Source organism: Kazachstania africana, chromosome 5, assembly GCF_000304475.1.
Source record: "Kazachstania africana CBS 2517 chromosome 5, complete genome".
NCBI classification, from domain to species: domain Eukaryota; kingdom Fungi; phylum Ascomycota; class Saccharomycetes; order Saccharomycetales; family Saccharomycetaceae; genus Kazachstania; species Kazachstania africana.
In genome coordinates, this window is record NC_018944.1 from 453980 (window position 1) to 481314 (window position 27335).

The 27335-nt window shown below is 37.9% G+C and overlaps 14 protein-coding genes across 14 annotated transcripts; 12 read left to right on the forward strand and 2 right to left on the reverse strand.

Moving 5' to 3' along the window:
• Window position 1: 1 nt before the first annotated feature.
• On the forward strand, window positions 2-790 carry THP2 (Thp2p; the record flags this gene model as incomplete). The annotated part of the gene is made up of 1 exon (XM_003957464.1): window positions 2-790. One exon carries the CDS (start codon window positions 2-4, stop codon window positions 788-790), a length of 789 nt encoding a protein of 262 aa, XP_003957513.1.
• A 175-nt stretch (window positions 791-965) lies between these two features.
• MTG2 (putative GTPase MTG2) lies at window positions 966-2594 on the forward strand (the record flags this gene model as incomplete). Its single annotated transcript, XM_003957465.1, has 1 exon — window positions 966-2594. One exon carries the CDS (start codon window positions 966-968, stop codon window positions 2592-2594), a length of 1629 nt encoding a protein of 542 aa, XP_003957514.1.
• A 258-nt stretch (window positions 2595-2852) lies between these two features.
• NMD3 (ribosome-binding protein NMD3) lies at window positions 2853-4412 on the forward strand (the record flags this gene model as incomplete). The annotated part of the gene is made up of 1 exon (XM_003957466.1): window positions 2853-4412. The coding sequence occupies one exon, from the start codon at window positions 2853-2855 to the stop codon at window positions 4410-4412; it is 1560 nt and encodes a 519-aa protein (XP_003957515.1).
• A 202-nt stretch (window positions 4413-4614) lies between these two features.
• ATG7 (Atg7p) lies at window positions 4615-6510 on the forward strand (the record flags this gene model as incomplete). The annotated part of the gene is made up of 1 exon (XM_003957467.1): window positions 4615-6510. One exon carries the CDS (start codon window positions 4615-4617, stop codon window positions 6508-6510), a length of 1896 nt encoding a protein of 631 aa, XP_003957516.1.
• A 481-nt stretch (window positions 6511-6991) lies between these two features.
• SPC97 (gamma-tubulin-complex subunit SPC97) lies at window positions 6992-9403 on the forward strand (the record flags this gene model as incomplete). The annotated part of the gene is made up of 1 exon (XM_003957468.1): window positions 6992-9403. One exon carries the CDS (start codon window positions 6992-6994, stop codon window positions 9401-9403), a length of 2412 nt encoding a protein of 803 aa, XP_003957517.1.
• Window positions 9404-10168: 765 nt separating this feature from the next.
• On the forward strand, window positions 10169-11479 carry ENO2 (phosphopyruvate hydratase ENO2; the record flags this gene model as incomplete). The annotated part of the gene is made up of 1 exon (XM_003957469.1): window positions 10169-11479. One exon carries the CDS (start codon window positions 10169-10171, stop codon window positions 11477-11479), a length of 1311 nt encoding a protein of 436 aa, XP_003957518.1.
• A 354-nt stretch (window positions 11480-11833) lies between these two features.
• Window positions 11834-12286, forward strand: CTR2 (low-affinity Cu transporter; the record flags this gene model as incomplete). Its single annotated transcript, XM_003957470.1, has 1 exon — window positions 11834-12286. One exon carries the CDS (start codon window positions 11834-11836, stop codon window positions 12284-12286), a length of 453 nt encoding a protein of 150 aa, XP_003957519.1.
• A 377-nt stretch (window positions 12287-12663) lies between these two features.
• On the forward strand, window positions 12664-13965 carry FMO1 (N,N-dimethylaniline monooxygenase; the record flags this gene model as incomplete). The annotated part of the gene is made up of 1 exon (XM_003957471.1): window positions 12664-13965. One exon carries the CDS (start codon window positions 12664-12666, stop codon window positions 13963-13965), a length of 1302 nt encoding a protein of 433 aa, XP_003957520.1.
• A 355-nt stretch (window positions 13966-14320) lies between these two features.
• STB5 (Stb5p) lies at window positions 14321-16435 on the forward strand (the record flags this gene model as incomplete). Its single annotated transcript, XM_003957472.1, has 1 exon — window positions 14321-16435. The coding sequence occupies one exon, from the start codon at window positions 14321-14323 to the stop codon at window positions 16433-16435; it is 2115 nt and encodes a 704-aa protein (XP_003957521.1).
• A 552-nt stretch (window positions 16436-16987) lies between these two features.
• On the forward strand, window positions 16988-18190 carry OYE2 (NADPH dehydrogenase; the record flags this gene model as incomplete). Its single annotated transcript, XM_003957473.1, has 1 exon — window positions 16988-18190. One exon carries the CDS (start codon window positions 16988-16990, stop codon window positions 18188-18190), a length of 1203 nt encoding a protein of 400 aa, XP_003957522.1.
• A 104-nt stretch (window positions 18191-18294) lies between these two features.
• On the reverse strand, window positions 18295-20901 carry SCD5 (Scd5p; the record flags this gene model as incomplete). The annotated part of the gene is made up of 1 exon (XM_003957474.1): window positions 18295-20901. The coding sequence occupies one exon, from the start codon at window positions 20899-20901 to the stop codon at window positions 18295-18297; it is 2607 nt and encodes an 868-aa protein (XP_003957523.1).
• Window positions 20902-21212: 311 nt separating this feature from the next.
• On the reverse strand, window positions 21213-24776 carry MIP1 (DNA-directed DNA polymerase gamma MIP1; the record flags this gene model as incomplete). The annotated part of the gene is made up of 1 exon (XM_003957475.1): window positions 21213-24776. One exon carries the CDS (start codon window positions 24774-24776, stop codon window positions 21213-21215), a length of 3564 nt encoding a protein of 1187 aa, XP_003957524.1.
• A 205-nt stretch (window positions 24777-24981) lies between these two features.
• VMA4 (H(+)-transporting V1 sector ATPase subunit E) lies at window positions 24982-25680 on the forward strand (the record flags this gene model as incomplete). The annotated part of the gene is made up of 1 exon (XM_003957476.1): window positions 24982-25680. The coding sequence occupies one exon, from the start codon at window positions 24982-24984 to the stop codon at window positions 25678-25680; it is 699 nt and encodes a 232-aa protein (XP_003957525.1).
• Window positions 25681-25895: 215 nt separating this feature from the next.
• MRS2 (Mrs2p) lies at window positions 25896-27194 on the forward strand (the record flags this gene model as incomplete). The annotated part of the gene is made up of 1 exon (XM_003957477.1): window positions 25896-27194. The coding sequence occupies one exon, from the start codon at window positions 25896-25898 to the stop codon at window positions 27192-27194; it is 1299 nt and encodes a 432-aa protein (XP_003957526.1).
• Between the last annotated feature and the right edge of the window lie 141 nt (window positions 27195-27335).

The window sequence follows — 27335 nt, forward strand, 5'->3', positions numbered from 1 at the left end:
TATGATGGAGGAAAGCACTTATTTTGATACACTTTGTGAACTGGAGCAATGTTTGCAGGCAAACTATGAGAATTTAGACGCAGTTTTGGACACATTACAGAATCTTACGAGCGAGAACTTGAATGATGAGCAAATGGTACATTCGCTCCAAATGCTGTCAAAACAGTATAAGGCGCTGTTGGACAGCTCTGTCGATCTCAGATACTCGAAATTCAACACAAGAGAGTCTCAAATAGCAAGTATAAGGAATTCAGAAAGGGAGAATAATGTTTTTGCCGATACCAAACCACAGAGAAACCTAAATGAGTACGTGAAATATATAGAGAACATTAATAGAGACACACATGAGTACGTGAATCTCTTAGAACGACTTTCTGTGGACTTGGGAAAGCAAGTTGACATTTCAGATTCCAATGTGACGGAGCTTGTTGTGGATGACTGGACTCCTCCCAGTGAGTTAATATCATTATTAGAGCAATACAACGAGTCTAGCTCCGATATTGAATTACAGGACTCCAAAGTGGACCGCTATTTGGATCAATTAAAGTTGTTGCGTGCTAAATACGCAATGGAAAATAACTATCTATTAAAAAGTACTTTAAATGATCTAAATGATGAAGTAAATTATTGGAGAAGGGAGTATGAAAACATAGAAAGTATGATGTTTGGTAATGGACCAAACTCAATGAAGAAAATGCTGCATAACGTCGAAGTTTTAAAAGTCAAAGCTGCCGATCCAGCCATGGCTGAGAACGAAGAACAGCCTCCAAGAAAGCAAGATGCAAAGTAGCCCCCCCACTGTGAATTTTATATAGCATATATACCAATTACATAGACCACGCTCATTATTGACTGTCTAATAGAACATTTTATAGTCATCTAATATGATTTCCGTAACTGTCATTGAAATGCGTTTACTTTAGAAAAAAGTTTCAATCGAAGCAATATTAGATTTTTGCATTGCAATGAAAACAGATAATGCTGTCATTGAAATGAGTTCACGGGCTGTAAAGAGACTGCCAAAGATACTCAACAGATTCCAGTCCTCTAGTTTTCCAGACAATGCACCAACTTTGTTAAAAAATGAGCAATGGTTAGAAAGTTTCGATAGAAAAATAGGGTACAACGAGAGAGAGCTTGAATTGTCGTATGAAAGTGTCCCTATGGGGGCCAAATTTCCGGTAAAGATAAATTCCATCCCTTCGAAAGGAAGATACATTGAAATTGAGTCACCTCTGTCGTACTTTACCTCTACGAGCTATTTCAGAAAGTTTAATAAACATAGTCGTACACAAGGAAATTTCGTTGACAGCAGAATTGTACGTTGCAAGAGCGGATCAGGTGGGAGTGGGTGTATTTCATTTGCAAGAGATGCAAACCATAGGATAGGACCGCCAGATGGAGGTGATGGGGGCCGTGGAGGCGACGTCTATGTTAAAGCCGTTGAAGGTATGAATTCACTTGCCAAATTGAAGTCCAGTTATATTGCAGGAGACGGTGGCTCTGGGGCTGCAAGACAATTGGATGGAGCTGCTGGCAAAGATATACTTATCAAAGTGCCTATAGGGACCACTATTCGGTGGTCTCTTGATCCTGACGATGTACGACAACGTATTGAAAAAGATATGCAAGCTGATAAGAATAAGTCTTTGAAGGATATCTTGAATTCTAGGATGATAGATTTAAAATGTGTTGGTAAATATTACCAGGATGTGGATACGTATTTTATGCAGTTATTTCGAAATACGCGACCTTTAATGGATTCCTGGATATTCAAGCATAAGACGAGAGAATATCATGAAGATAAAGCGTGGTTCAAACAACTCAATCAGAATATGATAGGTTACGATAAGTCGCTGCACTACAATGAATTGCGCAACGATAAATTCCCACTTTTCGGAATCGATCTGAAGGAAACTACAAAAACTCCCATTTGCCTCTTGCATGGTGGAGAAGGTGGACTGGGGAATATGCATTTTTTAACTAGCATGATTCGAAATCCAAGGTTTGCTAGAGTCGGTAGATATGGCCTACATTCCCACTTTTTATTCGAGTTGAAATCTATAGCCGATCTGGGCTTAATTGGACTACCAAATGCTGGCAAATCGACCATACTGAATAAAATTTCGAACGCACGACCAAGAATTGGAGACTGGAAATTCACAACTTTAATTCCCACACTTGGAACTATTTCGAGAGGTATTACGAAATCAAGTTTTACAGTAGCAGATATTCCAGGCATAATCGAGGACGCCCACTTAGACAAAGGGATGGGTTTGGAGTTTTTAAAGCATATCGAAAGATCCCGCGGTTGGGTGTTTGTACTAAGTCTTGAAGATAACGCACCTTTAAACGATCTCATGCTCTTGATAAAAGAGGTAGGAGGTATGGATGAGGTCATGAAGAGAAACGTTCTAGTTGTGTGTAACAAAGCAGACATAGGCAGGGATAGCCCCCAGTACATGGGGAAATACCTCGATATATTGAACTTTTGTAGAACCCAAAGTTGGGATTGTCTTCCTATTAGTGCATTGAAGGGTGCAAATATTGACCTTCTGGTCGATAAAATGGCAAGATGTGCTGGCACAGACTGAGAAAATCGCTCCCACCTAACAATCATATACTTGTAAATATTCATTATTAGTCTTCTATTTGCGGAACACCTAATGGCACTCTATGCGGTTTTCGGATGTCGCATTCAAATATGACCTAATAATGTCAATGGCTTTTCGCAAAGAAAATGAAAATTTTCCAGATGCTCATCGCAAGTTACAAAGTAAAAGATAATAATAAGTCTACATATAAACAGGAGGAAGATATCTGTATTTAGGTCACAGAGTAGGTGTACTAAAATGGAATTCAATCAAGCACAGTATGGACAGGCTTTACAGGGCCAGGAACAAATGGGTGCCACTGTTTTATGTTGTAACTGTGGTACGCCTATTGATGGTTCAGGCGGGTTAGTGATGTGTTACGATTGTATCAAGATGACTGTCGATATCAGCGAAGGTATTCCAAGAGAGGCAAACGTTTCATTTTGTAGAAACTGTGAAAGATTTCTTCAACCTCCGGGTCAGTGGATTAGAGCAGATCTAGAATCTAGAGAACTATTGGCCATCTGTTTGCGTCGTTTGAAAGGTTTGACCAAGGTGAGATTAGTGGATGCATCATTTATCTGGACAGAACCACATTCCAGACGTATCAGAGTGAAACTTACTGTTCAAGGTGAAGCGATGGCAGGCACCATCATTCAACAAACATTTGAAGTTGAGTATATTGTCATTGCTATGCAATGTCCTGACTGTGCCAGATCCTATACCACAAATACATGGAGGGCTACTGTTCAAATTAGACAAAAGGTTCCACATAAGAGAACTTTCCTATTTTTAGAACAATTAATTTTAAAACACAATGCTCATGTCGATACGATTTCTATTAGTGAATCAAGAGATGGGTTAGATTTTTTCTATGCACAAAAGAATCATGCAGTTAAAATGATTGATTTCTTAAACTCTGTGGTTCCAATCAAGTACAAAAAATCTGAAGAACTTATTTCTCAAGATACACATACAGGTTCGTCTACCTATAAATTCTCATATTCCGTTGAAATTGTCCCAATTTGTAGAGATGATTTGGTTGTCTTACCGAAAAAATTAGCTAAGTCTATGGGTGATATCTCACAATTTGTCCTCTGTTCCAAGATTTCGAACACTGTTCAATTCATAGATCCAACTACTTTACAAATAGCAGATTTATCTCCTTCCGTCTATTGGAGGTATAATTTCCCACCATTAGCCGATGCTTCTCAATTAGTTGAGTTCATCGTTTTAGATGTTGAATCTACAGGTATAAGTAGAGGTAAGAATGTTCTTGCTGATGTCTGTGTTGCAAGAGCTTCTGATCTTGGTGTCAACGACCAAGTATATTATATTAAATCTCATTTAGGTGGTATTATCCATGCTGGTGACACTGTAATGGGTTACTTCGTCTCCAATTCCAACTACAATTCCGACTTATTTGACGGTCTGCAACTAGATTACGTTCCTGACGTAGTCCTTGTGAAGAAACTATACAAGAGAAAGAACAAGAAGAATAGAAACTGGAAGTTAAAGAGAATGGCAAGAGAACGTGCTGATATCGATGCATCTCAAGATTACAATGACAGAACACAAAGACAAGAAATGGAGCGTGCTGAAAGAGATTATGAACTCTTCTTGCAAGAATTGGAAGAAGATGAAGAATTGAGACAAAAGATCAACTTATACAAGAACCAAAAACAACCAGAAAATGGTGTACAAAGCACGGTGGACGATGGTGACGATGAAGATGAAGACGCACCAGAAATTAATATCGATGAATTATTAGACGAATTAGATGAAATGACTTTAGAAGACACCCCAATGGAGGATTGATCTCTCTAAATATAAAAGTAAATCGCTTAACAAACTGTATAAACTTTTCTATAAAATCAAATCATTTTGTATATTATCATTATTAATCAAACAAAGCGGTATTCGCTGACAGCCATATCAATTTTAAAAATTAAGGTCTCTAATAGGATGTTATTATGAAAGAGATCAAAGAACATAGTGAAACGCTCGAATGGAGGAAAAAATGGATTTGAATAGGTTGAAGTATGCTACTCCATTACAATCATTTGTGGATACTACGTTTTTCCAGGAATTGTCCCGTATAAAACTGGATATTTTGAAGTTAAGCTCTGAGGGACAAAAAATCTACACTTCAGTAAATTTGGAAAACCTTTCGAAGAGCAGTGTGGGTGGGAGTATATTTTTGAACAGTCAAAGTTTCGACCAAGAGTGTTGGCATGGAGTAGAGAAAGATGTTGTGATTAGTGGGACTCTGTATAATTTTAATACTATCGAAGAATTCAAAAGCCTAGATAAACAAAAATTCTTGGAAGACAGATTCAAAGACGTATGGGAAAGGTCAAAGCATGATATTAATCAGGCTGTGAGCTTTGATATGATAAGTTTTGCCGATTTGAAAAGATACAAGTTTTATTACTGGTTATGTGTAACATGTTTCATCCCACAATTGTTATCGGTAAATATTATCAAAAAGGTACCGATAGATGGCGTTGAAGAAATACAGAAATGGTTTAACATGCATAGTAAAGAATGGGTTTGTTTACTTGACAAAAAAGGTCATATACTCAAGTATTCCGTAGATGCCGTGGAAAATAGTCGAGCCCTGTGTATTAGAGATACCAGTAATGTACCGGAAACTCCGTCAACGTTAACGAAGAATTTTTTAAGTATTTTCAATTACCATTATCCAGCAAAGAACCAAATAATGGTGAATTTTATACGAACTAATGATTCCAGTTTTGCGTATGATTTAAAGCTGAGTTCTGAGGGAACCATTGACAGGTTCAAGGTAAGTGGTTGGGAACGAAATGCACAGGGAAAATTGTTGCCTCGAGTGACAGACCTAAGTGCCCTGATTGATCCTTTGAAAATCGCAGATCAATCAGTTGACTTAAACCTGAAGTTAATGAAGTGGAGAGTTGCACCAGAGATCAACTTGAAGGTAATAAAAGAGATTAAGGTGCTAATATTGGGCGCAGGCACGTTAGGGTGTTATGTTTCAAGAACGTTGATGGCGTGGGGTGTACGAACTGTAACTTTAGTTGATAACAGTACAGTGTCATTTTCAAACCCTGTTCGACAATCTCTTTTTGGATTCGATGACGTTGGAAAACCAAAGGCCGAGACAGCAGCAAATGCATTGAAAAAAGTGTTCCCATTAATGGATGCTACAGGGGTGGAGTTAAGTATACCGATGATAGGACATCCAATTACAAATGAAGAAAAGGAAAAGAAAGAGTTCGAAAAACTTTATGAGTTGATCAAATGTCATGATGTTATCTTCCTACTGATGGACTCCCGTGAAACTCGTTGGCTACCAGCTGTTTTAGCCAACGTGATGGGAAAAGTAGTTATAAATGCCGCATTGGGATTTGATAGTTATTTGGTTATGAGGCATGGTATTTACGATGCAAATGACGATTCTGAAAGACTTGGTTGTTATTTTTGCAATGATGTTGTCGTCCCAATGGATAGTTTAACAGATAAGACTCTTGATCAGATGTGTACTGTCACAAGACCTGGTGTTGCACTATTGGCCGCAGCGCAGGCAGTTGAGCTCCTGGTTTCCCTTTTGCAACAAAAGGCAGTTCATAATGTACCAGCTGGTGAGAAAAATTTCCTTGGTTGTATACCCCATCAGATTCGTGGCTTTTTAAATGAGTTTACAACATTGAAATTAGAAACTCCAGCTTATAAGCATTGTTCTGCTTGCAGCAGTGCAATCGTGCAAGAATGTGAAGAACTGGGATGGGAGTTTGTAAAAAATTCATTGAACAATCCTGATTATATTGAGGAACTGAGTGGCCTTAGGGACGTTAAAAGGGAAGTGGAAAACTTGACTGAAGATATCACAGAATGGAATATAGATGAGGAAGAGGAATTTGACATTATAAGGTAAAACGGATGTAAATAAAAATCACATATAGCAGATGTACTGTATTAAGCATTATCTTTCCATTCTTACGCTGAACAAACCATGTCACGATTTAATTATTAGTCTTCAAACAAGATGAATAGAAAGACCTTTGAAGGAACACTTCCCATGACCAAAATGTTAAACTAAAAATTACCAATATTAAGAAGCCCCACCAATTTGAAAAATCACCACTAAAAATGGAGCAAAATTGGACGTTAAAAGGATATTTATTGCCTTTTCCATCAAGCAAAGCCAGTATTTTTATCATGCTCTAAGATTTCTCGACGTATACATTATTGCCATCACAGGCATTGATTTTTTAATATCAACGCGATGTCGAAGGGAAATCTTAGACGTAATCTTGAGTTAAGAAAAAGTATAAACAAACACGATTTGTGCTGCCATCGTTGCTGGAAGTGAGAAGCAATAGGTCTGAGGAACACAGTAATATCAATATTAGAGAATGGAAGTGAGAAAAGTAGAAGATGCAGCCATGCTAATTTCTCCGTCAGAAGATACATCTTTGCTAGCTAGGAAAGTTAATTACGAACCTTTGATCAATGTTTCACCAAAGATAAGTACCTTTCCAATTGAAAAACTCTCTACGGTGTCAGAAAATCCTAGAACCCAAGAAGCATTGGTCATACAAGATTTGTTAAACGCGCTTATTGGCATCAGCGGCGTCTATATACGTTACAGTAACGACTATGACCCTACCAAGGGTGATGCATTGAAATTTAGAATAGCCAAACACATGGATTCATCGTTAAAATCTTTTTGTAGAAGAATATTAAACTTAGGAACGTACTATGTGGAATTGAAGTACGCCAGTGAGCAGTGGTCAGATCCCATATATGGACTAGTTTTACAGAGATTAGGTTTTGAAATTAAGACTTTCTTAAATAATGTCTATTTGAAATTTGTAGTTGATAAACTGGAAAAGGAGTTTTACGATAACTCAAGTTTCTCCATCAGAGAACTTAAACAACTCATCACTGACAGTGAGGTTGGGAAGAAGCTAGGAATTCTGTTTGCACTATATTTAGAGATAAAAAAAGAAATGGAAAAGAGAAGACATATAAATCTCGATAAAGCAGCTTTTGACAACCTAATGTCGGAATCAAGCAACGATTTTTCAATATTTATGAATAATGTGCCTTTACCAATAGCGAAAGGGGGAATCATCTTACAAATTTTGGAGGAAATGATATCGAAAAATCTAGGTGATAGGTCAACTGTAACATTTATGAAAAGCTTATTAAATGCTATCAGTGAGAGCTACTGTCAAAATTTGCATGAATGGGTGACGCAAGGGGAGCTACGAGACCCGTACGACGAATTTATGATATGCAATACGATGAAAAGTTCAACAGGCATCGATGTCAATCCAACTGAATGCTACAGAATATGGCTAACACAATATAGTGTTCGTAGGGATGGACTGCCCAAAAAATTCTTAATTAATGCTGGTAATCATGACAACAAGCTACTTTCAAAAATTTTATTTACTGGGAAACTTCTCAATTTGATTAAGTTGAGTTTGCAAATTACGAAATTGCCAATACCCACGGATGAGCACATTTTGTCTATAAACTACTCTGAATTGATGGAAGGTACAAATTTAGAACTTTATGTCAACAAATGGTACGACAGAGCCAACTCAATTTGCATGAAGTTGCTCTTTGAGGACTATAAAGTCGATAGGTTCATAATACTTCTACAGAAACATTTATTTGGCTACCGGAATGGAAATTTGATAACCAAACTTTTGCATAATAATATCTATGATTTAACAAAAGCCATGGGAAAGAGTGAATCAAGTGAGGAAAAACTACAACAAAGTTTAGAATTTTTAAGGATAGATTTTGCTGAAGATGATCTCATTGGAAGATTGCTGGTCTTACAACTGGATGAGCGATCCTTCGATGAATTCATCCTGGACAACATAAGAACGAGTAAAAATGCTTCTAACATGGTTCAAGAAACAGAGAGAACAAGTAAATTAGAAGGGTTATCAGCACTAAAGACTTACGTTTTAGAGGGTTTCAAGAAAAACGTAGAACCAACAAATTCGGTGAAGAGTAATATCTACCATCTAAACTTCGATGTTGCAATCCCATACCCAATAAATGTTATCATAAACAGAGCACACATATACCAATTTCAAATCATTTCAAGATATCTCAATCTTTTACGCTATCATACAATGGTCTTGGATGATACGTGGATCGAAATCAATAAAAATCCCATTTGGAGACATCCCGGTTTCAGTGACATTGTATACAAGGGTATCATCCAAAGAACCAGGATACTACACAATAAGATGAACCATTTTTTTAAGTGTATAATGGAATATTTCACAAATGATATCATTGACAAAGAAATGTCCCAGATATTAAACAATGTAACTTCCGTAAACGATCTACAGACAAAGTTGAGTAGTGCGTTGACAAATATTTTGAATGACTGCTGTCTCACACAGTTAATCGAAATGCAATTACAGATATTTGACATTACTTATAAATTCTGTAGATTTATCGCATCAATGCGATACAAGCTTTGCAAAATTGATTATAATCTATATGAAAAATACATTGCCAGCAGGAAATCTTCCTCGAATGACGACAATGCCGTGGAAGAAGATGACGGATACAATGAAGAAGACGCTATCAGAAAAGTGCCTGAGCTAATTGGTTTTATCAACACCGTCTCACTAAGTTTCCATCAGCATTATGATGCGTTCATTGAAGGCTTATTACACTCCTACAGTAACCAAGTCAAGGGCCACTTTATTCTAAATACAGACAGTGGAAGATTACTGCATTCTTTAGTCGGCAATGAGCTGAATGAGCTGCTGTCATCGGTAGATCAGTAGCGATGAGATCGAAGAGAATGAACATGCTGGCCCACTTTGAAGTTAACCATTTATGTGCCGATTACTATTTTTGTCTCAGAATTACTGCATTGGTGATTTTTGCCGTATTGAGTACCTTTCAAGGAGCCCAGAGAAAAAAAACAAGAATCTCTCTCGGCTTCCACTAAATTTCGAGAAAGACAAAAACAGGATTTTGCATGCGTAATCCATACACCACGGGCAATTTGATACCTTCTGAAAGTGACACGGTTTTATCTTTAGCTTTGCTGCAATGCCGCGAGAGGAATGGTGCTCTCGAGTGCTGCAAGAAACAGCCATTGAAGCTTAAAAAAAGATTGAACGAGTAGCCGTCGAGAAATTATACGTGTTTGCTGTTGTTTTTTCGTTGAGTAGATTCAATCAGGTCTTCAGATGATGAAGAAGTAAGTTTGCGCCGTGAAAGTTCCACTACTCGATCTGTTCTTTCTAGTTGTTGTGAAACAGGATTTTCATGCACAATTGCTTGATTTCTGTATCATCTCATGGAACTGGAGCGAATTTCTTCGAATCAAACATTTCATCAGTTGCAAGGTGGCTGCCTGCTTGCAATTCAATACAACATTTTATCCAAGCAACTGCTAAGAATTGCTAGTGAGGAAAAATTTTTCCCTTTCAATTATTATATAAAGAAGTAATTAATTCAAATACACTTATTTTCTTCTAAGCTCACTTATTATTCAATTTTTTCTTGTTAGATAAAATCATTGTACAAATCATATAATAAAAATGGCTGTCTCTAAGGTTTATGCTAGATCCGTCTACGACTCTCGTGGTAACCCAACTGTCGAAGTTGAATTAACTACTGAAAACGGTGTTTTCAGATCCATCGTCCCATCTGGTGCTTCCACTGGTATCCACGAAGCTCTTGAAATGAGAGATGAAGACAAATCCAAATGGTTAGGTAAGGGTGTTATGAACGCTGTTAACAACGTTAACAACGTTATTGCTGACGCTTTCGTTAAGGCTAACCTTGACGTCAAAGACCAAAAGGCTGTCGATGACTTCTTAAACAACTTAGATGGTACTGCCAACAAATCCAAGTTAGGTGCTAACGCTATCTTAGGTGTTTCCTTAGCTGTTGCCAGAGCTGCTGCTGCTGAAAAGAACGTTCCATTATACGTTCACTTAGCCCAATTAGCTGGTGCCAAGGACAACTTCATCTTACCAGTTCCATTCTTAAACGTCTTAAACGGTGGTTCCCACGCTGGTGGTGCTTTAGCCATCCAAGAATTCATGATTGCTCCAACTGGTGCTAAGACCTTCGCTGAAGCCATGAGAATTGGTTCCGAAGTTTACCACAACTTAAAGTCTTTAACCAAGAAGAGATACGGTGCTTCCGCTGGTAACGTCGGTGATGAAGGTGGTGTTGCTCCAAACATTCAAACTGCTGAAGAAGCTTTAGACTTAATCGTCGATGCTATCAAGGCTGCTGGTCACGAAGGTAAGGTCAAGATCGGTTTAGACTGTGCTTCCTCTGAATTCTTCAAGGACGGTAAGTACGATTTAGACTTCAAGAACCCAGAATCTGACCCATCCAAGTGGTTATCTGGTGAAGAATTAGCCGCTTACTACAAGACCTTAATGGCTAAGTACCCAATTGTTTCCATCGAAGATCCATTCGCTGAAGATGACTGGGAATCCTGGTCCAACTTCTACAAGCAAGCTGATGTCCAATTAGTTGCCGATGACTTAACTGTCACCAACCCAGCTAGAATCGCCACTGCTATTGAAAAGAAGGCTGCTAACGCTTTATTATTAAAGGTTAACCAAATCGGTACTTTATCCGAATCCATCAAGGCTGCTCAAGACTCTTTCGCTGCCGGCTGGGGTGTTATGGTTTCCCACAGATCTGGTGAAACCGAAGATGTCTTCATTGCTGACTTAGTCGTTGGTTTAAGAACTGGTGAAATCAAGACTGGTGCTCCAGCCAGATCTGAAAGATTAGCCAAATTAAACCAATTATTAAGAATTGAAGAAGAATTAGGTGACAAGGCTGTCTACGCTGGTGACAACTTCAGACACGGTGACAAGATCTAAATTAACTGATAATTGAATTATTACCATTTTTCTAGTTGTCTTTTAGTTTACATTTTATATTAATGCCTCTTATGATTTTATAATATATATAGGTTTAATTGATAAAATTTTGATAAAAATTTGTCCTGTTTTAGATTTTAATACTCATTTATATTTGATTATTTGTTCAAAGGTCGGTCGCATAGTGAATAAAATGGCAAGAATTACAGGGTTCCGATCAATATATATACTAAAGTTCAGCTTATAATTAGTAAGAAGAAATACGCACTGACACTAACTGCACTTGATTCTCAATTAAATTTCATTGAACCTTAAATTATTAGCACCGCTGATTCAAGTTTTAAATACAAAGAAATGCCGGGAGTATCAAGGGATCGTACGGTTTTTACGGACGGTTCCAGTGCACACCGTGACGTTCATGATACTGACAGCTGTTCAATGAACATGCTATTTACATGGTCGTATGAGAACACTTGTGTGATTTTTCGTTGGTGGCACATCAAGACCCTATGGGGCTTACTAATTAGCTGTTTGACTGTCATATGTCTAAGTATGCTTTATGAACTTTTGAAGCATTACATATACACATATGATCTGAAGAGAAATAGGGGCGTTGAGAGCTCAAGAATATACTATAGTCTATTATATTCGTTACAGGTCGCATTTTCTTTCTTTCTAATGCTTGTGTTCATGTCGTACAACGGCTGGCTCATGGCTAGCGTGGCTATCGGGGCAGCAATAGGTAACTATTACTGTAATGCTCCGTTGCCACAACATGCTAATCAGATATCCCTGGCATGCCATTGATTGCTACGTAGGTGTACTACAGAAAACTATATTTTTTTCTAAATCTATACAATGTGTGCACACACAATCGTACATATAGTTAAACACCGTTTCAATGCTAAAAACAATCAATCAGCGCAAATGAAAACCCTGCTACTGTGTAAACAACACAGAAACACTCTTGCCAGCCCTATGAGCTTTCACTTAATGGTGTTATCCTGTATTTGCCAAGTAAATATAGCCTGACATTTCTCGGACCTTACGAGTCCGACTTCGAGGATCTACGCTAGAAGAAGCACCTCATCAGATTTATGATCACAGATTTTTGACACAATTCCCCACAAGCATATCATTCTATTCAATCGTGCTGTGGCAGTGTAATATACAGATATATAATTATGAATAGAAAGAGTTTGGGTATCATTGGTGCTGGACCTGGTGGTCTAGCGACAGCTAGGGTGTTCTTGGCTAATGCCAAGAATTATGACATAAGTCTATTCACAGATGACATGGATATCGGTGGTGTTTGGTACTATCCTGATGATGACAAGGCTGATCGTGTAATGTACGATATTTTGGAAACAAATATTCCGAAGAACTTGATGCAATTTAGTGGGTTCCCGTTTGAATCTGATACGTTTAAGTATCCGACGAGACAAGACGTTTGGAGGTATTTGAAACGGTATTACATTGAGTTTATTGACAGGCAAGCACAAGTTCATTTCCATACTGAAGTTGTAAAATTGACCAAAAATGGCGAACATTGGGAGATGGAAACAGTAAATCGTCTTACGGGGCATGCAGAGAGCCATTTTTTCGATAATGTTGTAGTCGCAACGGGTCATTTCAAGACACCCTTCATTCCTGAAGATGTCCCTGGTCTACAGGAATGGTTTTCAAATAATGCTGCTATGCATTCTAAAAATTACCAAAACTGTTTATTTGCTGAAGGAAAAAACGTCATAGTTGTAGGAAGTGGAAGTTCTGGTCAAGATATTGCGAACCAGATTTCCTCAGTAGCAAATACAGTTTATAATAGTGTCAGAACTGAAAATGATAATGCTCTTTACGATGAGGATTCCATTATCCAAACGATTCCAGCAATACAAGAAGTCAATTGGGAATGTAGAAGAGTGACACTTATCAATGGCCAATGTTTAAATGACATAGATTTTTTAATTTACGCCACAGGTTACGTTTTTGATTTCAAATTCCTAGAAGATAATCTACTTTCACAGTTATTCAACACAACATTGGATATTCACACGGGGAAAAAACTGTTCAATCTCTGGAACCACCTTTTTCCTCTCTGTGATTGTACCATTGCATTTTCTTTACTACTACAAATGGTAGTACCATTCCCTCTCGCCGAACTGCAAGCCTGTTTAATGGTGAAAGTGTTCAATAAGGAAATCACAATCCCAAAACTGGATAAAAGTGAAATGGAAGCAATCAACAAGTACGAAAGCGACCAAAATCTCCCCACAGGAACAGATATCGAGTACTACAAAAAACTGCAGATTATTCTAGACTCTGCTGCAAACATCCGGGACGAATTTGTGCCAGTCAAGTGGACTGCTGCTCTCAAGCAAGCTAGACTGTCGTCCGGCCAAGAAAAGCGTCAGCGAAACAAACAATTAGGCAGAGTCGCTAGAAGATTGCGTCTCCAGCATGAACCATACCATCTAGAATACCCATAATTGAACGCTTCAGACTCAACTGGGCCAGTTAGCATTGGAACATCGCTATTACCTGAACAGGAGATACATTCCTCATTGGGACAGGGTCTCAGGAAGTCATACGTATATAGCGATCCCCAGAATATACAAATCAAAAAAAAAAATAAGACGACTATGGCCACTCCGCGAAAAGCTTCTTTCTGATGAACTCATTTGATTGAGTGGCAGGAAACAGATGCAGATTTAAGATTTTGGTGATAGATACAAGGAATTAACACGTTTTTCTGATCAATTTTACTAGTTTCAGCTTTATAATAAATCTCAAACACTATTACATTTTTGCCTTTTAGAAGATAGTTATACTGGTTTAAGAGATATGGAAGCATCGAACGAAGGGCCAAAGAAGGAGAAATATTCCTGTTCGAGATGTAGAAAGTTGAAAAAGAAGTGTCCTAGAGAGGTGCCTGTATGCGGACATTGCGTAAGGGTAGGTGCCGAATGTTCTTATCCGGGGAGAGCCGCAAGAAGAACCAAGAAGGAGCTGGAAGAAGCAGAATTGAGAGGTGAATTTATTCCGAGCAAAAAACATAAGACACATGAAGGAAATGGAAGTCGTAGTAATACAGCCTCTGTAATATACACAAGCGATCATTCGACTTTCCCGGCGAGAGCAACAAGAGCAGCTTCCAGTACTTCAGTCCCTCCGATCAGTTCGTTCCAACCCAACGAGACCGTATCATCATTAATTTCTGCATTCGCTACTCTAGATGAATCTTCATCGGACCAGACATCTCCACAATCCATTGTGTCGAGGCAGGTAAGCGTAGATGCTCCACTCTCATTTACAAGCGCCAATGGTAGAACTTTATTACGTGGCGATCATGTTAACAGACAGGTTTTATCTTCTTCGGCTACACAATCAGTTGCAAATTCATTAACTTCTCCAGAATCTGTTGCTGCTAGTAGAGCGATTAGTTCTGCTCCCGAATATGAGCCTAGTTTCTCTAGAAGACTTGTAACCTCTTCAAGCTTGGAACCATCAGTACCTGTAGATTCATCAAGCCTGGAAGCCGAAACCATTGCAGACGTCTTTAAAGGCGCAAGAGCGACTAATTGGATCAATGCTGATGGCTCATTCAAACCAATAGACCGCAACCTGTTAGATAGATTTATTGCTGCATTTTTTAAACACAATCATAGATTATTTCCCGTGATAGATAAACTCTCATTCATAGATAGGGTTTCAACAATACGAGTATTTGATTATGAACTATTGAATAGTGCATTCAATGATGATGTTTTCATTTTCCAACTTTATATGATTATGGCTATCGGCTGTACCACATTGCGTAGAGCGGGTATGCTTCTGAAAGATGAAGAGGAATTAAGTGAACATTTAGCCTTCCTTTCAATGAAAAAATTCAGAACTGTCATGGCTTTGCAAAATATAGAAACGATAAAATGTCTGTTACTTCTGGGTATCTATTCATTTTTCGAACCAAAAGGGTCCTCCTCGTGGACAATCAGTGGTATTATTATGAGATTAGTAATAGCTCTAGGCCTTAATAGGGCTCCAGTATCTAAAAAATTGAAAACTATGCCTGCAATAGAAGTTGAGTCAAGATATAGAGTCTTTTGGAGTGCTTATTGTTTTGAAAGACTGATTTCAACTTGTCTTGGTAGGATGTCAGCAATAGACGATGATGAAATTTCGGTTCCATTGCCACACGCCATGTATAGTGATGAAAAAGAAGATATCGATGTTACAAATACAATGATTACATTGAGAAGGATTGCTGGGAAGATTTACAAGAATGTCCATTCCGTACATGCTGGTAAACAAGATTTGACAATAGAAGAAAGACAAAAAATCATTGTCGACTTGAGAGAAGAATTGGATGGAATTTACAAATTGGAACAAGCTAAAATGGATAAACAAAATAAGAAAAGCGGTTCTCGAAAAAGTAATATATCATTCCACAGCAGTGAAAGTTGGCTCACAATGAGGTACTCACAACTGCAAATTCTACTATATCGACCTTCTGCCCTAATACCAAAACCTCCAATCGAATCCCTGGCTATACTGGGCAAATTCTGTCTAATGGCATGGAAGCATACCTACACTTTATATCAAAAGAAACTGCTTCCTTTAAACTGGATCACGTTATTTAGGACGTTGACCATTTGTAACACTATTTTATATTGTCTCTGCCAATGGAGTATAGATTTGATAGAAAGTAAGATCGAAATTCAACAAATTGTAGAAATATTAGAGCATTTCGGAGCCAAGTGGATCTTTGCCACCAGATGCGCAGAAGTCTTCCAGGGCATTAGTAATACTATACTGGATATCAGTTTAAGTGACGGGAAGGTTCCAAATATGGACAGTCTCACAAACGAACTCTTCGGTGCAACCGATGCTTACCACGATATTTTGAGTGAGAACAATGTCGACATTTCATGGGTGGATAAACTAGCTTTGTCCGATTAAGCACAGTTCCTAATAAGAAAACTTCGTGATACACATATTATAAAGACTTTTCACAGCCTATATAAGCCTTTTTATGATCCGCAACATTAACGTAAAAGTAACTTTGGGCTTTTCCCATCAGAAAACTCTTCTTCTGTTATATATTCCCTTACTTATGTACGACCTCTGCCGATTGCTCAAGCCAACTGCCCTGCTGGACTTCCTCGAGAAACAGAGAGATTTCAAGTTTGGCACCGAAATGCGTAATTTGAAGACCACGCAAACCTAAAATTATTTGAGCTTTTTACTCAGAAAAATGCAAGAGCGTTACGACTCAATCTAAGCCAAAAAATTGAATTCTTCTCGTAGAAAAGATGTGGGCTGCTGGCAACGAGACTTTTTAACCAACTTGCATATGGAAACTTTTCTCGACCATATTGTTCCCCGTACCTGTTCTGACAATGTTATATAAGCATTTGAAAATTGATTAATTGGATCAGTACTAGTAGATTGCTTGATATTTTGATTTCGTGAGTAGACCTTGCATCACATAAATACACACTAATCAAAAACATGTCCTTTGTTAAAGATTTCACCCCAGTAGCTTTGAAAGACACCAATTTATTCAAGCCAATCAAGATTGGTAACACTGAGTTATTACACCGTTGTGTTTTACCTCCATTAACCAGAATGAGAGCCCACCATCCAGGTAATGTTCCAAACAAGGACTGGGCTGTCGAATACTACGACCAACGTTCCAAGAGAGCCGGTTCTATGCTTATTACTGAAGGTGCCTTCACTTGTCCACAAGCTGGTGGTTATGACAATGCTCCAGGTATCTGGTCTCCAGAACAAATTGAACAATGGAAGAACATCTTTGCTAAGATTCACGAAAACAAATCTTTCGTTTGGGTTCAATTATGGGTTTTAGGTAGACAATCTTTCGCAGACGTCTTAGCTAGAGATGGTTTACGTTACGACTCTGCTTCCGACGACATCTACATGGATGAGGAACAAAAGGAAAAGGCCTTGAAGTCTAACAACCCACAACATGGTATCACCAAGGAAGAAATCAAAGAATACATCAAGAACTACGTCCAAGCCGCTAAGAACTCCATTGCAGCTGGTGCCGATGGTGTTGAAATCCACAGTGCTAACGGTTACTTATTGAACCAATTCTTGGATCCAATTTCTAACAAGAGAACTGATGAATACGGTGGATCTATCGAAAACAGAGCTAGATTCACTTTAGAAGTTGTCGATGCTATTGTCGATGCCATTGGTAACGATAAAGTTGGTATCAGATTATCTCCATACGGTACCTTTGGTACTATGTCCGGTGGTGCTGACCCATCGATCGTTGCTCAATACGCTTACGTCTTAGGTGAATTAGAAAGAAGAGCTAAGGAGGGTAAGCGTTTAGCTTTCGTTCATTTAGTCGAACCTCGTGTTACTAACCCATTCTTAACTGAAGGTGAAGGTGCTTACGTCGATGGTACCAACGACTTTGCCTATTCCATCTGGAAGGGTCCAATTATCAGAGCTGGTAACTTAGCTTTACACCCTGAGGCTGTTCAAGACATGGTCGCCGATGACAGAACTTTGATCGGTTACGGTAGATTCTGGATCTCTAACCCAGATATTGTTGACCGTTTAGAAAAGGGTTTACCATTAAACAAATATGACAGATCTACTTTCTATGCTATGACTGAAAAGGGTTACTTAGATTATCCAACTTACGAAGAAGCTATCAAGTTAGGTTATGACAAGAACTAAATATAAGTATATAATAAGTTGATGTATCAATTTATAGAGTACAATGAAATAAAAGCTAGTTCGCTTTCCTATTAGTTGTCTATAAAAATGTATATAAACCATCTTTATTGTCTACCGAATTGGTTTTGTAATGCGTCTACTTGCTGTTGTAATGCTTGATAATTATTCAAAATATCATACCGATGCTGTTGCTGTTGCTGCTGTCTTTGCATTGAGTGAGGTGGCATCTGATTATATGGAACGCCATTTGACGATATTCCCGTAGGAAGATGTTCTTGTTGGGGTTGTGCGAGTTGCTGATGATAATGTGAGGAGTTATGAGGGTAAATATTATGCGTTTCATAATTCGGTGCCCCATTTGGTAACTGATTCTGAGCAGAGTTATTATTGTACCCATAGCCACTTGGCTTTGTTTGTGGCGTGTTACTATTGTGATATTGTACACCACCCTGAGATTGATATAGTGGTTGTTGTTGCTGTTGTTGCTGTTGCTGTTGTTGCTGTTGCTGTTGTTGAGGTCTTGGTATATTGTTGACGTACATATTTTGCCCACCTCCACTATTTTTATCATTCATGTAACTGCCACTATTATTTACATTATTATAAAAGGCTTGTCGCTGTTGCTGTTGCTGCTGTGGTTGCATATTATTTGAAACATTGGATAAATTTGTTTGGCTCACCTCAGGAGAAGCAGAATTGGATAAAAGAGACTGGAAGTAGCTACTAGCAACATTTTGCGGTGATAACACATTTGGAGATTGTGTTGCATTTTGTTGAAGAGAATTTATTCCTGCAGTTTGAGGACCCAATTGATGTCCCTGATATGGCACGTTTGCATAATTTCGTTGAGATGAGTTCGTAGTAGGGAACGTATTTTGTGGACTTAGAGCGCCTGATGGTACACGGGTAGATTGCTGTAACATAGTATTCTGTTGTGATAAAGGAGCACGAGGAGCACCATTTGGTTGTAGTAATACATTGTTATTTGCACTATAGTTAGTATGTTGGGGTGATAGTCCAATTGGTGATTGCTGCATTTGTAGTCCTTGTTGCGTTTGAAACAATTGCTGTGAGTGAGGAGGTTGCAAATGCTGTTGCTGGGATTGAGAATGGTACTGAGGAAAATTCATAAACTGACTTGTTGGCTGCGGTGATTGCAAATGAGGAGAATTGGCCCCGGTAACCTGAACATTTGATAACTGGACAGCTGTTGTATTATTTGAAGGGGGCTGATTGATCATGGGAATAGTAGATGGGGTAGTAGATGAGTCGGAAGACATTTGCTGTTTCATCAAGTAATTGGCCGAGCCTGTTGCCGTCGGTTTTAGTGGTTGTAGAGAAGACTGTGTATTTGATTGCATGTTTTGATGCATTTCGGGTGGTTGTACACTTTGGGTATTAGCAGGATCAAAATGACTACGAAATAAGTAATTCGCCGACCCCGTTGCTGTAGGCTTTAAAGGTTGCAACGCCCCAGGTGTTTGACCTTGTTGTGGCTGGTTTGGTACCATACCTTGAGTGACCTCCTGACGTATATAATGGTTAGCAGATCCTGTTGCAGTGGGCTTTAAAGGCTGTAATGGTGCAGTACCCATAGTTTCACCTGTAAGTGCGTTCAAATTACTTTCTTCAGGTAATCCTGAAAAACCTAAGGATGCTGAATCGACTGTTCTGATTTGCTTGAAATGGGATAAAGAATCTTGCATATCTTTCAATACTTCTTTTTCTTCTTCTGTTTCTTGCTGTTCACTTGGTAATTGTGAGACCAAACCACTACTGGAGTTCTTTCTTTTAGCCATTTGTTTTAGCAATTGATCCATTGGGAGCGATAAATCTAATGGGCCGTCAGGCACATCATCATTACTATCTTGAATCGGTTCCTTTTGATCATCACTTGGAGGTTCCTGGAATGTGAGATGTTCAGAAAATCTAACTTTTTTATTTTTATATTCAGGATTTAACACTCTTCTCCTCAATCTCTTTCTTGATGATTTTCCTGTCAATAAAAGTGATGCAAAGGAGTCAAAATCGACTTTTCCTCCGGAACCTGCGCCAGTTGATTGTTGCTTAGCAGAATTCTGTTCTTCTTCATCTTCTTCAATTTCTTCATATACTTCTCCCGTATTTTCATTCAAAATCGATCTTGGTTTAGGAACTGGAGCCTTCTGAAGGATCATCAATCTTGTTGGCAAGCAACGCCTACTAAGAGCGATAGATATAAGTCTCACTACTGCAAAGAACTGGCCAATATTCAGAGCATTCTTGCAACTTCTAAAAATGGATATTATTCTGCCTCTTAGCTGTTCGTAAATGTTAAAATTACCTAAAAACCTGAAAACATCGCTTAATCTGACTAACTTTCCGTGCGTTCTTGCCGTAATGTACTTATACCATCTGAGATAGGCTCTGTTCTCCTCAGAAGATAGCTGTGACTGTGACAATGATAATGGAACCTGCAGATCTTCGGGAGTCTCATGATACGTGTCGCTAGTTTGCTGTTTACCTTGTTCTTGTGGCTGTACATTTATAACAGAATCGCTCACGCCCCTCAGTGTTGGTTGAGTGGCAGTAGAGCTCAGCATATTCTGCGCCGGTACTTGTGTCGCTGGAGAAACGTTAACAGCTCCAAAATCAAAGGAGACATTTGGTTGATTACTATTGCCATCATTACGAATCTCAAGCCCTGGAATATTTAACCAGTCAAAAGACATCTTTCTTGAGTCAAATAAACGCTGAAACACACAAAGACACTTTATCTCTATCCAAATAGATTTCTTGACTATATACCGTAGCCACTATACCAAAACTTAGTCCTTTGTCAGTACAAAAGGGGTAGAGAACTTTCGTATTTGAACTTTGCGAATCGATAATTTTTCAAGTGATGCGACGGGAAAAGAAAAGTTCCAAGAAGTTGCTTTAATGAAAAGATAAATATATGAAGAATATTAAAAAAGTTGATATATGTGACATAGTAACTATGTAGATACTACAAGCAGTGCTAGGGTTATTACTATTATGATTATTAATGTTGCTGATGCACGGCGGGTTGGTCTATAGAGGCGTAAAATTGGCTGTAATCGGGTCTGTTCCAGTACATTTTCTTTGTTTTCATAGGTTTTTGCGATTGCACTTGCCTGACAGGATTCTTAAGTGACAGCTTATGAAGTTCAAGATAGTTTGTGGACGAAGACGTCGAGTTACTTTCCCCATTCAGCTGTCTCATTTGCGTCAATGGCTTAAACTTTCCGGTGATAAGATCTTGCTCCACAATTAGTTTATGTTGATTTATCAATTCATCTCGGTTTGCGACAAAGGAATTTTCCATGACGTTAATCTTTCTTATTTTGCCTCTTTTGACGTCGTCAATATAATCCGAGTAATCGTACTTCACGTTGATTCCATCACCAGCAAATTTTTGCTCAGTTATCTCTTGTACATATTCCCTTTCTAACTTTGAAATTGATTTTGGATCCGTCTGTGTCTGCATATTAAGGAAGTATTTAGAAAACTCCTTTGTATAGGCCTTGTTATATTGAGCAAAAACGGGTTCTCTATATCTATACTCATATTTGGAAAGATCAATCGAATCGTTAGGATTTTCCAACATAGATCCGGAAATATTTAATAATTCAGTTATGTCCATGGCTTCACCGTGAGGAATGGCAGTTGGATTTGATGGCGTGATACAATCCATGTTAACTTCTTTTCTCATTACATGATCTATGTCCACTTGAGAGAAAAATGCACAGTTCTGAGGTAAATCTTCAATGCCGACTTGCTCACAGAAGATGGCTCTTGTCCATAGATTACTTATTTGTAAAGCCATGGCCACTCTGTAGCGATCTTTTTCGGAACATAGATAACGAATTTCATCATGAATTGAAATGCATAACCTTGCATCCAAGCTGTATTTGGCAATAAGATAATTCATAGAGACACAAAGTAAATGTAAATAATCAACACCAGATGATTGAATGGCCCAATTAATTCTAGAAGGTAAGAAAGAATTCAGTTTCAAATTACGCTTCATCAATGCAGATGTAATACTACAACCAAGGACTGGTGTTCTTGGAATGTCTTGTTCAGCAATATTTTCTAGTCGATTGAACAAAATCGATTCAGAACCACCATACCAAAATTTCTCAAACATTCTTGATCTTCTGGTCTTACCCTTTGTGCTTTCATATAATCTAGTGGCCGTTTTCTTTGCCACTTCTTCAGTTAATGTTGGATTGAATCTTTTCAGCAGCTGGCCTGCAAATTTTACACCTGCACCATAAATTCTACCATAATTAAAAATTTTAGCTTCATTACGTGTACAGCCAAGTATTTTTGCAGTTTTTGTATGTAAATCAGTACCGTCATTCTTCGTACCTTCTAAACACATCCATCCAATCGCAGTACCACCATGAATATTGAAAACTGAGTCACCAACAAGAGATGCAATCCATAATTCCTCACTATCAACATCGGCACCTACAAAACAATAACCCGGCGGGGCTTTGATTTGTGTTTTCAGTTCGGAACCAATTCTGTTTGTTTTTGTATTAGAAGCGGTCAACCATGTATTTTCCACAGCCCTTCTAGTAATAGTACCCATTGGGATGATTCTAGGTAAAATTATTCCAACATCTCCTCCAACTTTTGATCCCTGGGTATGACTATCGAATAATTCTTTGAACTGATCTGAAAACTCATTCTTAGAGACCAGAAACTGTGACATTATTCTTTCTCTCGCAGACATCCAATAAGATCCAGACGAATTGATTTGTAATGCTTCATGTGCGTATTTGGATTCTGATTTCAAAATTCCCTTTTCGAAAAAATGAATATAGGGTTTACTTAGTAAAGTTGTACAATTCAATGTGGGTCCATCTGGATGAGGAATTTTGAAAAGAAGAGTAGCAGAATTGAAATCTTGTACGTCTTCATCGGCCAATACATAATTTTTAGCTTTGAAATTTTCCTCTAATTCTCTTGGAACAGGGAAACACCATCCATCTGTAGATGTCCACTTAACAGGATATCCCTCCCAGGAGAGTTTGAAAAAAATTGGAATATTTCTTGACTTAATGGTTATCTTTGGTACTTTATGATCATTACTGGGGAATAAAGATCTGTACCACTCTGGAAAACCCGGCAATTTTTGTCTTTTCATTGGAACTCCATCTTTAGTCATTCTTATTGGTTTTTTAGTCCAATCCAACTGACTCATCCATGGATCATCTTGTATAATTTTGTAGTGCTCTGAATTTGTTTCGTAGTCCTTATATTTAACAAATTCATTAATGATTTGAACAATCTTCTCTTCAATTCGAGATTTTGATGTCTGATATAAGTTTTCGGAATTGTCGATGTAATTATTCCAATCCTTGTGATTTGTTGGTAAAATACATGAGCTCAAAGACTTCAAAGCTCCGAATGATACAGCATGTGGACATTTTTCTAAAAAAGTTGGGAAAACTTTATCAAACACTTTACTTGTTACTTCTACATCAGTAGCACAGTAACTGACTAGTTTTTCGAAATTCTCAATAATTAACGATTTATCCGTAGAATCAAAGTAACTTCTGGGATCTTTATCCATTTTAATGTTACAATGGAAATCAGCGACGTCTGCTAAAGAATTCAAAGTTGATACGTTCAGCCAAGGATCGTTTATATCATTCATATTCCTGTCATCTTCATCCAATTCTCCGCTTCCATTTTCTTGTATTTCTTTCCTTCTTTTCATGAACATGGGCCTTTGCCTTGAACAAAGACCTGATGATGCTACATGTAATGATTGTGTATCTAAGAAGAATGCCTTTGAAGGTTTGAAATTGTACTCTTCCAGAACATGAGACCTATCGTAGCCAACATTATGACCAATGATCAATTGAGTCTTTTCGACCGTATCCAGTGGTATCAGGTGACTCGGGTTATCGGCGTCCTCTCCCTCACATATGAATGGAGAACACCACAGGTACCATGCCTTTGACGTTAATGCTACTGCCATTGTAGGATAAGATGAAATCTTGTATAACGTTTCCACATCGAACACCAAAGTATCTTCTTCTGGAAACTGAACTTTCACTGGTGCGCATTTAGGCTCATATTTGTACCAACCTGGTTTACGTAGCCAATGGGACGGCCTTGGTAAAATATCGATAAATTTGTTCATAGCCATTGTCTTATAAGGTTCCGAAGCAAATTGGCCCAATCTTTGAAAATGCTCGTCTAAAGAGTCTCCCTGCAATGTGGGCAACGTGAACGAGATAGGTTCCGTCACTAGTGTTTTCTTATTCAAAAGGTCATGAGTTTTTAACGATTGTTTTGCCAATTTAATTAGATTCAACTTATCCTGCTTAGAAAGGCGATTTGTGCCCCGTGGCTTCTTGCCAAACAGCTGTGAATGCAATGAATTACTCAAATACTGTATTCCCACAGGGTTAATCCTCGGTTCCTGACATAACTTCGAACTTGTATGAATCATAGCAAACCTCGCCTGTCGCAGCAACACATTGCGACGTTTTACACATAGCATCAACGCACAACCTCGACCCTCCAGTAACGGCAGACCTCTACCTATAGCAACTTTATCCATTCTACAGACACCAGAAACTCGATGAGGAAGCAGTGTAAATCTGCCTTGTAAAGTCAATTTATGAATGTATCCGGGTCATTTAGCGTAATATCTATTTTTTCTCACTGTGTGGTTTTTTCGATACTACAAGAAAAGGTTTAGAGAGACCTGGAAGATTAAAATTATTATTCTTCATAGTTAAGAAAAGTGATTCGAGCAAGGAGCCATGTCTACTAATATTATCACGTCTCTGACGCCAAACCAGGTGAATGATGAGTTGAACAAGATGCAGCAGTTTATTAAAAAAGAGGCGGAGGAGAAAGCCAGGGAAATTAGATTGAAAGCAGACCAGGAGTATGAAATTGAAAAGACAAATATTGTTAATAATGAAACAAATAACATCGATGTCAATTATGAGGCAAGGCTAAAGAAGATTTCTTTGAAGCAGCAGATTCTCAAGTCTACAATTTCTAATAAGATTAGATTAAGAATCTTAGCACAGAGAGAAGCATGCTTGGAAGAGATTTTTGATGAAACAAAGGGCAACTTAAAGCAATTGGTCAGTGACGAGGGCAAATACAAGACCGTGATGTCTAATTTGATCCTTGAGTCTGCGCTAAAGTTACTAGAACCACGCATTGTTGTTAAGTTGGTGCAAAGAGACCGTGATTTGGTCGAATCATTACTTGATGACGTAAAGGAAGAATACAAGAAGCATTTCACGAAGGATCTTGAAATTGTCATATCCGATGACTACCTCAGTGAGAGTGTCTTCATGGGTGGTGTTATCGTCAGCGATTCCAAGGGTAAGATTGAACTAAACAACACTTTGGATGAAAGATTGAACCTATTGAACCATGCAGCTTTACCGGCCATTAGACTCGAAATGTTTGGTATTTCAAAGACGAGGAAGTTCTTCGACTGATACTCGATTCCTACCTGTCAATATATAAACATACAACACTCATTTTATAGTCGAGATAGTATATTCTTTCTTTCTCTTACCATTTTAGTTTCTATAGTGATATACTTATATAAGATATGAAATTTCGAGAAGAAAAAAATGTATAGTAACTTGGCCATCGATTCAAAAACGACACCCATATGCCACAATAGCCATTTTAGAAGAGTCAAACCGTCATGCTATTACCTCAATTGAGAGTACCACTATTACGTTCCACAATTCCAACTTTTCTATTTCAACGACGATGCATTTCGAGTACATTCAAGTTACCTTCGATGCAGCAAAAATTATTATCTTTGAAGCCAATTAAACCTAATGACACTCAAATTTCATGTACAATATTTAATCATAAAGGTGATGTAGTGGCAGTTTCACAAAAATTCCAGAAATGGAAGTTCTTGAGAGATCACGATCTGTATCCAAGAGATTTACGAAAAATTGATACCACAAACGTAGATATAATCCCTAATATTCTAGTGAAATATAACAAATGCATCGTAATTAACATGTTACATATCAAAGCCATCATCAAGAAGGATAAAGTTTACGTCTTTGATACGGTTGACCAAGCTGCAGCTGCTAAGCTGGGTGTGTTGATGTATGACCTCGAATCCAAGCTAAATACAGAAAATTCAAACCAATGCTATGAACATAGGGCCCTCGAAAGTATGCTGGTCAACGTCGTTAGCTCACTAGAAACAGAATATAAGACACGTCAAAATGTCTGTAAATTAATTTTAAATGATCTGGAAAATCAAATAGATCGAGAAAAGCTAAGGGATTTACTCATATCTTCAAAGGAACTGACTTCCTTTTACCAAAAATCTTTGCTGATAAGGGACGTGCTGGATGAATTATTGGAGAATGACGAAGATTTGTCAGGAATGTATTTAAACAAATTATTGACTGAACAAAATGATAACGACTTTTCCGATTTAGAAATGATGTTAGAGAATTATTACATACAATTCGATGAATTTGTTCAACAATCTGAATCGTTAATTCAGGATATTAAATCTACAGAAGAAATTGTTAACATTATCCTGGATGCAAACAGAAATTCTTTAATGCTGTTAGAACTGAAAATCACTATCTATACCCTGGGATTTGCTGTAGCAGCATTGATACCTGCATTTTATGGGATGAATTTGAAAAATTTCATTGAAGATTCCCATTTTGGCTTCATAGGTGCTGTGTTCTTCTCTATAATTGGAGGCTATATCACCGTTAAAAAGGGATTCCAATTATTAAGGAACGTAACTAGATTGTCTATGGTTAGTTCTGGCCCTCGTATCACGTCTTTAAATCCAAAAATTACTACCCATCCTGTTAATATGGCTAAAAAGAGACCACTATGGCATAGAATGCTTGGAAAATTCAAATTTGCCCACAAAATAGAGGGCCCTAGATCTACATGGACACGAGAGGATAAAGACCTGGTATGGAAATGGCTGATAGAAGATAAAAAGGACTAGTAAGGGATAAATATATTGCATTTTTTTAATAAAAAAACAGATACAAATAGAACTTTGTAAATATCACATAAAGCTAAGCTCTATAAATAAATAATGATGCATTTTCTATTAATTATACTATTTGCTACTTCATACAATTAT